The sequence below is a fragment of the Lipophrys pholis genome (assembly GCF_963383615.2).
Source record: "Lipophrys pholis genome assembly, chromosome: 1".
NCBI lineage: Eukaryota > Metazoa > Chordata > Actinopteri > Blenniiformes > Blenniidae > Lipophrys > Lipophrys pholis.
This window is the reverse complement of record NC_137635.1, coordinates 24332232-24345737: the sequence shown is the minus strand read 5'-3', so window position 1 is coordinate 24345737 and position 13506 is coordinate 24332232. Positions and strand designations below refer to the sequence as shown.

At 44.4% G+C, this 13506-nt stretch overlaps 1 protein-coding gene across 1 annotated transcript in view; it reads right to left on the bottom strand.

The window, feature by feature from the left end:
* Window positions 1-12812, bottom strand: part of camsap2b (calmodulin regulated spectrin-associated protein family, member 2b) — a 63355-nt gene extending 50543 nt beyond the window's left edge. Inside the window, 1 exon segment of the mRNA XM_080466730.1 lies at window positions 12551-12812. Coding sequence (XP_080322856.1) covers window positions 12551-12689 — 139 coding nt within the window. The 5' untranslated portion in view covers window positions 12690-12812.
* Between the last annotated feature and the right edge of the window lie 694 nt (window positions 12813-13506).

The following is a 13506-nucleotide window of genomic DNA, read 5'->3' as shown; positions in this document are numbered from 1 at the left end:
GAGTAACTACTAAGCCTTACCAAGTAGTGCCACGTATGGCCTTACTATGTTACCAAGGTCCTGTTTACACAACCGCTTTTCATGTGACAACACCTAATCCATTAAAAAAAATGAGTGCGTTTCCACTGCAGCAGCGGACACAATGACAACGATGTAGTTAGTATGCCGGGCCACTGGAGGGCGCTGTTGCTTGATTTTGTAATGAAACTGCACAGACATGTCCGTATGGACCGATGATGCATCGGATGCTATCAGGGAGAGTCTCAACTATAAAACTACTGATATAGACAGGGCCTAAATAACATGTTACTACGTACTTCATAACTAAGTAACGTGTTACTCAATAACACGTTACCGTCATCCCTGCTCAGCACAAACAAACCGAATCCTCTGCTACTCACTGAAAATATATAAAACACCTGGTTAGATCTGGAGTAGTAATGAACTGTTTCATCAGCCTCCCCAGAACTGATTCACTCTCTGTGTTGATGCAGAACATTTTCACATGAATCACAACTTGTGAAAAAATATTTCCATTCGCAAATTTAACAGCCTCCATTACAAAGTCCCATATTATGCAAAATTCCCTTTATAATGGTTTTCCAACATTGATATATGTCCTGATATATATATCTGTGTATGAGGCCCTGGAAATGAAGAAGGTCTGCCGTCTCCCTCACTTGTTGCTCCACTTTTTAGCGAATGTGTTTATACCGGCAAATCAGATCATTTTCCCTCCATGACACCAACCGGGGAAATAACTCTGGCAGTGGATACTCACTTTGACCCACTCATGGAGAGATGAGCTCTGCCCTCTAAAATTACAAGGACTCTCCAGGGACTTTAAGACGAGCTGACATTCAGGACCAAGGCTGGGTTTGCTTCAATACACTTTGAATCCAATGTTGTTGGAACCTCTGACTTAGGGGTGGGCGATATAAACGGTATACGGTAGAAACTATACGTATCTTGCCCATGGTAGAGAATTCAACTATACCGGCCTACCCCAAGTTGATGATGTCATCAAGAAGCGCGTGTTTTGGTTGAAAGCATGGCAGCGACTAAAGCAGCTTACACAGGAGGAAGAAAATACTGCTCTTGAAAATACTGAGCGAAACTACAGATAACTATCCCGAAAACAGCGGACATCCTGTACCGAGCGAACGATTCGGCATGCACGGACAGCCTTAAACCTTTAACACACCTTATTGAGCAGACAACAGACAAATTTCAAGCTGAGTGGACATTGAAGGGGCCAAAATACTCTGAATATTTGTTTGTTGTTGTGGCATCCAGATATTACTTTTGAGATCCCCGCCTGTTGACAAAAAGAAAGATCATATTTTACATTTGTATGTGTTATTATTAAATACTTGACCGTATAAAGCTCCAAAGTGGTGTTGTGATTGTAAAGTATGCTGATGTTGACTCACTGTGATAATTTCGACTTGTTGTCAAAGGGTGTGTCCGTGGCGGTCCTCTGAACTTTAATGTGTCGGGTCTGACTGACATTCAGGTCCTGCAGTGAGCTGCAGACCCACAGTGGTGCCCCGCTGAGGAATCTGACACCAGGTCATTTACATAGATCAGGGGTGTCCAAACTCGGTCCTGGAGGACCCCTGTCCTGCATGTCTAAGTTCTCCGTGCTTCATCATACCTGAATCTAATGATGATGTCACCACCAAGGTTGTGAAAAAGCCCAATAACGAGCCCCTCATTGCAATGAGGTGTGCTGCAACTGGGAGGAGCTAAACCCTGCAGGACGCCGGCCCTCCAGGACCGGGCCTGGACACCCCTGACATAGACACCGTGGGTACGTCCAAATTGTCCCTCCTATCTCCTTAACTATCCACTTTTCCTTCATCCCGGAAGTGTTTTGTGTGGCGGCCATGATAAGGACTGTCTCAAGGAATTCTCAATAAGCAAAGGAAAGGAGGCTTGATGCTAAATAGTGCAGAAAGTCAGATAAATAAAAGGTGATATATCTCACAATATTGTCTAAATCAAATAATGTCAGATGTGTAAAGCAGCTCTAGCACGGGCTGCGTAAACTGCCGTCTGACTGTTGCTGCTCCGGATGTCTTCCTTTCTTTCTCTGCCGTGAGCAGACCTGGCGTCATGAGGGGGCGTTTTGGGGCGGAGCCCCGTCAGATCCACAGCTGGATTTATTCAGGTTTCTTTCCAAAAGGGACATTTTACAAGATCACACTGAACTTATCATAAGAGCATCCTAATTTACTTTTGCCCAACACACGAGTTTAACTTCAGCTCGCCGTAAACTCCTGAAGGACGCTGTGAGGAGACGCTCCGACAGCGTCTTCTACCCCTCCTCCCCCACCGTCACTGTCCCATCACAACACCACCCTGCCGGGTGATCTCCTCATCCATCACCTTCTCTTTGTCCTTTCTTCTCTCAAACTACATTAATGGTTGGAGATTCCATCATAAGAAACTTCTTCAATGCTCTCACTCGCTGCTTTCCACGAGCCATGGTCCCGGACATCCTGGGTAAGCTCCCGGAGAAATTACCAGCCTCCGTCTTCCGCGTTGTAGTTCATGTGGGTTCTAATGATACGGACCGTCGGCAGTCGGAGGCGACCAAGATGAATTTTAACGAGCTTCTCAACTTCTTAAGTGACTGTGGAAAATCAGTTTTTATATGTGGTCCCATCCCCACACTCGGCCGAGGTGCGGTGCATTTCAGCATAATTCTAAGTCTGAACACTTTCCTTAGGTCTGCCTCTAGATCCCACACTCTAGGTTTTACTGAGGATTTGAACCGTCTCTCCTTCTTTCACCCTGACGGACTGGGTAGCCATGTGCTGGCGTTCAACCTGCAACATACTGTTCGGTCCTCATGTGACTGACTGTTTACTAGGGTTGAGCCGGATACTCGTTTCAGACAAGTATCTGGTACGGACAAAGCATTTTTGACGAGTACAAGCATGATACGAGTAAATCTCATCAAAACTCATATCCGTGCTCGTGCTGAAGATAAATCCTCATTTGGTAACTGACTGTCTTCCCGCTCTGTGATTGGCCGGTCACACACAGTGCCCGCCCCCACACAGACACCTCTGCAGCCAGAGCTGTGCCCCACTCTCTTACAGACAGTGGCTGATCTGTCTGTGCTTGGCTTGACTCTCGCTCACGTTGCTCTCTTCAGGACTCCTTAGCTGTTCTTCAGCTCGCCTCTATTTCGGTTTGTATGAGATTTAAAGTTACCAGGTGAACATTTGACAAGACAGAGCTGAAAACGGCTCGTGTCGCGTCGGTCACTGCCTCAACTCCGGTTGGGTTGTTTTTGTTTTGTTTTACCGTCTGCTTGCTCTGAGTTTGGCTGGTGATGTAAAGTCAGTTGGGAAACTTTGCTGGTAATGAACACGGTGCTTTTCAGAAGAATACAGTGAACAAGGCTGACATTATTTCCCTGTTTGCCATCACTGGATATTTACATGAATCACCAAGTTCACACAGATCATTAAAAAATAAACTGTCTTTTACACCACTTACACACATACACACATATAGCTGAACACACAAAGTAGCCTATATTAGTATTTGTATTGTATATGGCTGTTCATAAAAATAAATATAAAAATTACAAATTAAGCTTTATATACTGTATATAGTCTTTTAATAGGCTTTGAATACAGCCGATATTTTAACTGTTACATAGCACACTCACATTTTCTCTCTCACTCTCTCTGTCTCTTATACGATGAGTGATACAGAGGGTACTTCAGCTGACACTGAACCAGGCAATGTCACTCGCAATAAAATACATAAAAAGAAAGTTGTGTTGAGTATGACAACTCTTATTCATGCATACTTCCTTGTTCATAATTTCCTACTGCATGCATTGTATTCATTCATGCAATTAATAATATTCAAGTTCTGAGTTTATAAAAAAACTTGTAAATAGTTCCTTTACTGTTGTGATTAAAAACATTGAATCTCAATTCTGAGGCTGTTCTGTAAATAAACAATAAATAAAGCAACTTCTGACCAATCCATATCAATTTGAATTAAAATAATGTACAGATTTAAGCCCCACCCAATTCAACTTGAACCACGCCCACATCCAGTTTAGGTCCCGCCCACTCCGAGTACAGATACGGATACAGATACTTTAGATGGTTGAACAGATACAGATAGTGATGTACTCGCTCATCCCTACTGTTTACATCCCACAGACCCCGACCGTCCTTCTTGCTGAATGAGTCTCCTCTCCAAATCACTGCTGCTTTGTCCAGCGCCCCCTACTGCCCCTACCCGTCATTAGCATCCCACCACCGAGACCTCCCAAACAGATCTCTGGTCCTGGGATACATTCTTATATACCGATCATCAGTCCCCATGGCAGACCAACTGCTTCACGTCCACCGGCCCCAACCATAACAATCTCATCCATGTCCCACTGAACCATACTTTACCACCTATCCTGAACTGCCTCCCTGTCACCTTTGGTCTTTTAAATATTAGGTCTCTCAACAACAAGTCCTTTTTATGTCATGATTTTATTTCTCTAAATAATCTCAACTCAGAGACATGGCTTTCACCGGGAGACTGTAGCGCCCTAATTGAAGCGACCCCACCAAATTTTACTCATCTACATCAACCCCCATTGTTGGGCAGTGGAGGGGGGGGTCGCTGTTATCTACAAAAAAGATTTTAAATGTACTCCCATCTCACATAACAGTTTTACATCCTTTGAATACCTTGGTTTTACAATTCTAACTAAAGTACCCTCTCTGATTTTGATTATCTATAGACCATCAAGCCTAACAGTGTTTTTATCCAGGAATTCTCAGAGTTTTTAGCCTTCTTCATGTCCAAATTTAACAAAGTCCTTTTTCTTGGTGATTTTAACATTCATGTCTGCTGCCCTTCTCAATCTCTGGCAAGTGATTTTATGGAAAAAATAGACTCTTAACATCTCTCAAGCTTTACATGTCCCAGCCCATTCTAAAGGCCACACCCTCGACCTGGTTTGACACAGCGCTCTCAGCCCCTACAACCTTGACACCAAGGATATCTGTGTGTCTGATCATAAACTTGTTTTATTTAGTGTGGTTTTATCTCTTTTACCAGCCTGTCACAGCACACCAGTCCATCGGCATGTTTTTAATCCCATGTCCGCTGACACATTTGCTGAGCGCTTTGCTGCTGCCTCCTTAACTACTTTTAATCTTAATCTTAACACAGATGAGCTGGTCTCCATTTTTAATCAGAACTGCTATTCCACCCTAGACCTTGTGGCACCATTCAAATCCAAAGTGTCCACTCGTCGCCCACTGCCCTGGCTTAATGATTCCACACTGCGACTGAAGCAAGACTGTAGAACAAAGGAAAGAAAGTGGAAGAAAGTTCTTAACCATTTTAGTCATTTTAACCCAATTTCACTGCCTGATCTCTGTGACCTGATAATGAAAATGAAATCAACCACGTGCAGTCTTGATGCAAATCGCCAAAGATGTTTTTAACTCGGCTGAGCCCAGTATTTTACTAATCATCAACAGCTCACTCTGCACCGGTCACTTTCGCTCTACTTTTAAACATGCCGTGGTCAAACCACTTTTAAAGAAACCCAATCTTAAGCCCTCTAATCTGAACAACTTCAGACCAATTTCCAAACTTTCAGTTTTATCTAAAGTTTTAGAAAAAGTAGATTCAAATCAGCTTTAAGCTTTTATGTACCAACATAACTTCTTTGAGAAACACCAGTCTGGTTTTAGAGCTCTACATTTAGAGCTCTACATTGAGAGCTCTACATAGCACAGAAACTGCCCTCCTCCTGGCCGCCGATAGAGGTGAGGGTGCTATTTGAATTCTTTTAGATTTGAGTGCAGCCTTTGACACTGTAGAGCACACAGTTTTAATGGAACACCTGAAGACCTGGTTGGTATCAGGGACACTGCACTTGATTGGTTTTACTCTTATCGAACTTTCTCTGTCACCATAGGTAACCATTCTTCTTCTTCAGCTCCCGTTACCTGTGGTGTACCGCAAGGCTCCATTTTAGGTCCAATTTTATTTTCCATTTATTTTCTTCTACTCAGTCCTTTAATTCAACAACATAAAGTATCTTATTTTTATGCAGATGACACACAGCTATACCTTCCTCTGAGATCTGCTGATGCGGGAGGCCGAGCTGCTGTTTTTAAATGTCTTATTGACGTTAACCATTGGATGGCTCAAAACCTTCTCCAACTCAATCAGTCAAAATTCTAAATAATTCTGTTCAACCCCCCAAACCCACACAATAGTCTGTTTGTCAACAACCTTGGTCCATGATCCTCCAATGTGAAGCCAGTTGCCAGAAATCTTGGCGTGCTATTCCATCCTGGCCTCAGTTTTGCCCCCAACATCAAAAAGGTTGTCCAGTCCTGTTTCCTCCAAATCCACTGATCTCCAAATTGAAGCCAATGCTTTCTCGCCCAGATTTAGAAAAACTCATTCATTCTCTCATCTTCACCCTCGACTACTGCAGCTCCCTTTTATCTGGTCTCCCTTCAAAGCTCCTCCATCGCCTCCACCTTATCCAAAATGCAGCAGCCAGGCTTCTTACTGGTTTTAAGAGGTGACAACACATCACACCTGTCCTGGCTTCCCGCCACCGGTTCCCTGTCCGGTTCAGAATTGAGTTTAAGATTTTGCTAATTACTTTTAAAGCTCTTCATGGTCTGGCGCCCAGTTATATTACTGACCTGCTGACCCAATACAAGCCTGCTGGCAGTCTTAGATCCTCGGGTGGATCCATTCTGGTCATCCTAAAGTCAAAACTTAAATCTAAGGGTGACCGTGCTTCTCCACCAGGGCGGCGCCCTTTGACTTTGGAATGACCTGCCAGAGGAAATAAGGCTTGCAGAATCAGTGACTTCTTTTAAATCTCTTTTAAAAACCCACTTTTATAGACTGTTCTGAAAGTGCTATATAAATAAAGTTATTATTCTTATCATTATTCTTTTGGCTTTTACTGTATTTTCCAGACTATTGAGCACATCGGAATATAAAACACACCCGCAAAATTTAAAAAGAAAAAAAAAAAGTACAGATACAGGCCACACTTGACTATAAGACGCAGGTGTCCACATTGTAACAGGGCAGGAATTTCACTGCGGGAATACGGGGATTGCAAATCGGTCTTTCATAGTGCTAGAACTTCCTGTGTGTGTGTGTGTGTGTGTGTGTGTGTGTGTGTGTGTGTGTGTGTGTGTGTGTGTGTGTGTGTGTGTGTGTCGCCCGCCTGCTGTGGAGAAGCCAGCAGAGAGACAGAGAGAGAGAGAGAGAGAGAGAGAGAGAGAGAGAGAGAGAGAGAGAGAGAGACCAGGCTCAGAGGAGGAGAACCTGCAGAACCAGGCTCAGAGGAGGAGGTACCTGCAGAACCAGAAAGAGAGGAGGAGAAACCTGCAGAACCAGGCTCAGAGGAGGAGACTGTCTGCTGGTCTGGTTGCAGTGAGAGGATAGAGGAGAGACGAGATAGAGAGCCAGTCGGTGCAGGTGGATCAGAGCGGGAAGCTTCAGAACAACAACTTCCTGTTCTACTGTCATAGAGAGAGAGAGAGAGAGAGAGAGAGAGAGAGAGAGAGAGACACAAAGAGAGAGAGAGACAGACAGACAGAGACAGAGAGAGAGACAGAGACAGAGACAGAGAATCACAGGGTTTTATCTCTGTTGATAAAGTATTTCATTGGTTATTTGCTGATTGTGATTCTGAGGAGGAAGTCCAGCAGCTGACGGTGAGTGATTCGTTCAGGTGGATCACGTAAAGCCGCCCTGCTACTTCCGGACACGGAAAGCAGCACAAGACGAGGTCGCCAAGAGCAGAAATATCCCTTTTTTGGCAAGTTCTGGTGAAGCGGACGCTGAAAACAGCATGTATCTACATGCAGAAGTAGAATCTGGCAGCATGCAACCCGTTAACCAGTAAAAGTCTATAAATTAGCTGCATCATTGTATGAAAAAAGTTGCGGCTTATAGTCCAGAAATTACGGGATTACTATATTGAAAAGGAGTAAAACATTGGTGTTCAATTAAAAAAAGAAATAAATCTATGCATCCTAAAAGGTCTCTTTCTGGTTGCAAGCAACAGCCCACAACCAGAAAATATCAAACTCTTTAACATGAGGAACAGAAACAACAAGAAAGACTGCTCATTTGTACATGTGGAGGTTCTCTGCTTTCCTGTAAATCCAAAGATGTGCGTGGTCATATTGTGGCAGCAGGCATGAACACAGCTGCTCAGTTTACTGATTCCATGACACAGAAATAAATCTATTCTCGAAACAGAGAAAACTAAATTTAATGTAAATAAAACCACAAAGCAAGTCATTTCTAAACCCACATTTTAATCCAAATATGACAAAACAGATGTGTGAACACATCATGGGCATCATGGGCTCATTTTGAACTTGGAGGCAGCAACACATGTAAAAAGACAATAAGTCACCGTGCTATGTCGCTCTCCTTTCAGCCGCTGTCAAACGTTTGGTGAGTTTTATTAGCAGCACACTCCCTTATATGAAGCAGGATTCTTGCTGTCCTGGACCGGGTTTTTGGTTTCTGCTCAGCAGTCGGACTGTTCCTGCAGCAAGGCAGTGTGGCTACACGTTGGCTTGTTGGAACATATCAACGTCCTGATGGGAGCAGATGTTGTTTTAAAACTATAATTTGTCAGCATTGATGGAGCATTTCCAGATGTGTAAGCTTCCCCGCCATCTCCATTGAGAAGTGCTGCATGAATACAGATTGCAGTAGGAGGAACTTCTGTGAAGCTCAGACTGTGAGCTGGTGGGAACATTGTTTTTTCTCTTTTTTAACGGGAGCATCACCAGATTGAGAGTGGCTCATCGGCCTTATCTAGGCCAGACCGGGCTCGGAGGACTGGTTATGAATCGGGCTACAGTTCTCTGTGGTGCTGGGAGCTGAAACTGTGTCACCGGAGGGACCAGGAAAAAAAAAAAAAAGAAGAAAGAAACAAGGCGGCTCAGAGCCGCAAGTCCTGCACAGCTCACATGCTGCTTTACTGCTTGATGATGAAAAAAAAGCTGCTCGGCTCAGAGTTGTTCACCCGGTCTGATCAGTGGGCGCGAGTCAGGCTTTTCTCTTCTCTTTCTAGGTTTGTCTGTCTGTGCGGTGGGAGGCGGGGGGAACTGTACATGGAGGCACAGCTGTTGGAGTCTTTCATTAAGAGCTGGAGTACACCTCTGAGCACAGACGAGGCTGGAGTTCCTCTGTCTTTACATCCACAGCACGCAGCCAGAGCACTCAGAACGACCCTCAGAACTTTCACCTTGAATCCAAAAGTGACACACTGGATGTGAAGCTTTGTGCAGCAGTCAGAGAGAATTACTGCACTGGATTAAACAAATATCTGATGGGCAGAAAGAGACTTTCAACCAAATGAAACTGCCTATTTTTTCGGTTTTCTGCTCAGAAAATATCTATTTCAGCAACTTTCAATAATCACTTTTGATTTTTAAACTTTTCTGCTACCTTCTTTCATAATCATAGTTTTTAATTTACAGATTTTGTGTATAAATGTGCCTATTTGTGTGTGCTGTGCTGGCTCCATGAAAAACAAACAAAGCAGTGTTCCCCATTAATGACCGAGAAGGAGGCTGGCCACCGTGGTCTAATCTGTCCTCCTGCAGCATTTCTCTGCATAAAGTCTTTGGTACTTCACCAAATGAAACAAAACCCATGCATGTTGGGTTCTTTTGCTTCAACAAAGCACACAAAATAAGTTAAAATTGCAGAACACACTTTCAATATCATTGTGACTTTCCTGATTACACACATCCATGTTTTCCCGGTTACCACATTTATACGCTCTCTCTGTGTCACTGTGATGGCCTGTCCACTGTGATGGCCTGTCCACTGTGATGGCCTGTCCACTGGACGCCTTGTCCGGGACCCAAACAAGGATTATTACCTGCAATTTTCAAACTAAGTAATTGCGACTGCTGGTCCACTGGAGGACAAGAGACATCCTGCAGACCCAGAACTTTACTGTAGGAGTCAGAAATACTCGTAGTCATACAACTACGTATGCTAGTAAAATAGCATTAGAATGGAAGCTTTTCTATGAGGCTGCAGAAAGTTCTCTGGTTAGAACGTTCCACGTTACCACGTTCCAACTGCCAACAGAACTCTGTTATCATTCTGTCTGTTGGGGAGCAACCATTAAAGGTGGAGCTGGTCGAGACGTGCCGTCAGGAGGAGTAACGACCACCTGCTGAGCGAGATGTTCGCAGTGACAAAAGATTTGGGACCAATCTCGTGTCAGCAGGAAGTGAATTTGAATTCTTTAAATTTGAAATGAAATCTTTTGGTTTGAAAGTGAATCACAATAAAATCCAAACTGCATTTCACTCAATAGAAATAGAATAGAAACATTCATCTTCCTAATTCATTCTCACTTTTCAGTTTCACTTCTCTCCATTGGGATTCAGTCTTTTGATTCAATGTTTTGTGCCACACATCTGGGACCTGGTGTCAGACTAAACTAGTCGAACTCAGATGGAGCAAGTCTAATGTACAACAGCAATGTGCTTTACATTCTTTACCTGGCGGAAACACCTTTCATACTAATATTTATTGGGAATACTTCCGCAGATTGGCGTCTTTGACCAGCCACATCTCAAAGCCGAGACGGTGTTTTAGAATTTCCCCACTTTGGAACCCATGTTATTTAAAACCAAAGAAAACATTTGGGGCTGCTAAAACACAGCGCTGTGTGAATGATTGGACAAAGTGTTCTGGCGTGGACAGGCCCTGACATTGCCAGTTTGTTCTAAATAAGTTTTTACAAATATTCTGAAATGGACTGCACACAGGACTGTTATGTCCCTAATCTGACTGTAGAGGGCAGAAAACCCCCTTTTGGATTGTGTGCTGTACAATGCTTCTCAAGGTTTTCTCAGGTTTCGCCTCATTTATTAGTTAAAATGTGTTTCCTGCTCATTACTGAACGCAGACCAGTACATGTAAACCAGAGATGTAACCTGCTCATTACAATTGTTACAAATGGGATTTTTTTGTCTGTTTTGTTTTTCTCCATGTTTTTTCTTCAGCGGCCGTCAGTCCAATGTGGGGTTCCTAAAGTGGCCTGGCTTCAGCTATCAAGACTTTGAGAACCGCTGGCTTAGCGCCTGTCACTGCTGTAGTAACAGCAGCTGCCAAAATAAGACTCACAAAAGGTAGAGTACTGCGAAACTAAACATTGTTCACCGGGACTTCAGTGGATTTCTGTTGGGTTTTCAACATCTCCCCTTATTGGACGCAACAACGGACGCTGAAGGTCAGCAGTTAACAGGGAAACCAGTTGTTCCGTAACACTGGTCTCCTGTATGGTGCCAAGCTCTCCTAGTGACAATCATTGTGTCAGAAATGCTTGTGAACTGAAACGGCACTGTGTGCTTTAATATTAATTGTGTTTCCACCTGGACCTGGAAGTGTCGTGGCAGTTTGGACACGGGGCTCAGCAGGTCCTGAGGGAGGGGGAATGCTTCCCAATAGATTTAACAAGTGTCTTGCTGACCTGACAACCTCTGAATTGTCTCCCTGTCAAACATATAGAAATACAGCAAGATGTTCGAAAAGAAACCGAGTCGCTCCTCTAATTCAGGATTATTGATTGTTGGTGATCTGCCAGTCGATTAGTAATTAAAGGACCGGGGATCTGGAGTGACGGCCTCGGCCCAGCGGCCGGCCGGTACACCACTGGACACGTTGCATTTCCATTACATATTAGTATGGGAGGTGTTTACCACGGGTAAAGAAGGCGAAGCATGTTGCTGTCGTACAATAGACTTCTTCCATCTGAGTTCCACTAGTTTTGCCTGACACCAGGTCCCAGAAGTTTGGGACAAAACATTCAATTGAAAAAGTGAATCTGAATAAAGAGAAGTGACCGCATGTACTGTGAAATGTTTAAGTTTAAGTGTATATATGGTTATACCCTTCAAACTGAAAAGTGAGAATGAATTAGGGAGCTGAATGTTTCTATTGAATGAAGTACAGTCTGGATTTTATCATGATTCACATTCAAACCAATAGATTCCATTTCTAATTAGTCTGTTCAGATTCACATATAAGGAATTTAAATTCCCTTCCTGCCGACACAAGATGGATCCCATAAAAAGACTAACTCGACTGACATACTGAGCTTCACGTGTGACGCCCACACAGAGGAAAACAACCTCTTGGAAGCAAAAATAACATTATTTCCTTTCAGGATGAACCTGAGACCAGCCACATCATAGAGCAAACACACTGCTGCTCCTGGACTGTGGGAGGAAACCTCCACAGGGAGAACATGCAAACCCAGCAGTGCTCCTCCACCCTGCACATAACGGCCATGTGTTTGAATAATGAGGAGAAGAAGTGTAAGTGGGGCTGTGTGTCACAGTGAGCGCCTGGTTACAGGATAGATCTGTCTCCCAAACAGTGTCAACACAACAGCAGGCCACTGTGTGTCACATGTCACATCATTAGCTTCATGTTCTCCACTCATCTCCCCAGAATGGAAGGAGGCGCCACCTACCAGAGCCGAAAGCCTTGGCCACCAGCCAGGTCAGGCTGCAGGAGATCTTGGCCCTGGTGAAGTCGTAGTGGTCGAAGCTCCTGATGGCGGGGACGATGAAGGTGGGTCTCACCCCCCTGTCCTCTGCCGCATCCCCCATGCTGAGTGTGGCCCTGTGCTGAGGAGGCGGATCAGTCAGCCGGAGCAGCTCCTCCTGGCTGCGGGTGACATCCCAAACACACGAAGTCAATGCAGCCAAATCCACTCTTTCCCTAAAAACAGATCGCTTAGAACCGGACCTGACGTTGGAGAGCGCGACGATCTGGAAAAGCAGGAGGAGACGCTCCTCAGTCACATGAACACATCCACAGATAAGCTCAAGATTGACTTTAAACTCTGTCTATCGGCGCAGTTTGGATTCAGCCTTTCTCAACATTTCTTCCATTCCGACATGATCCTGCTCAGGCTGTTCGACCCGACACACTGGAGCCGCTGAGAAGTCCCGGACTAAGTGTCCATGTTGTTCTGGTTTTCCCTCACACACAGTTTCCTTCTGCTCCTTCTCCGACTCACGTCTCTCCTCTGCGCCTTTCCTGCCGCAGCTCGGAGGATGGAGCGCAGTGCGCATGTCCGATCCACCCACCCACGTCTCAGCTCCACCAGCCCCGAGCCAGGACGCAAAGGAGGACGCACAGAGGGACGCACAGAGCGCACAAGAGGACGCATGGAGCGCAACAACACCACCAAATCCCTCATGTTGGATTCATCCAGGCATTAAAGTCCAAAAGAAAGTGATTTTGAGTTTGATTTTCTGAACGTGCTCAAGGATCAATGTTCATGCAGTTCACACTGTTTGACCCTCATCGTGGCTTATTAATGGTTAAGGTTTATTAATCACATCTGAACTGAACAACAGCTTGTGAATCTGAAGGCAACATGGAAATGATCAGATGTGTGACTTTTGATTCTGTTTGGTT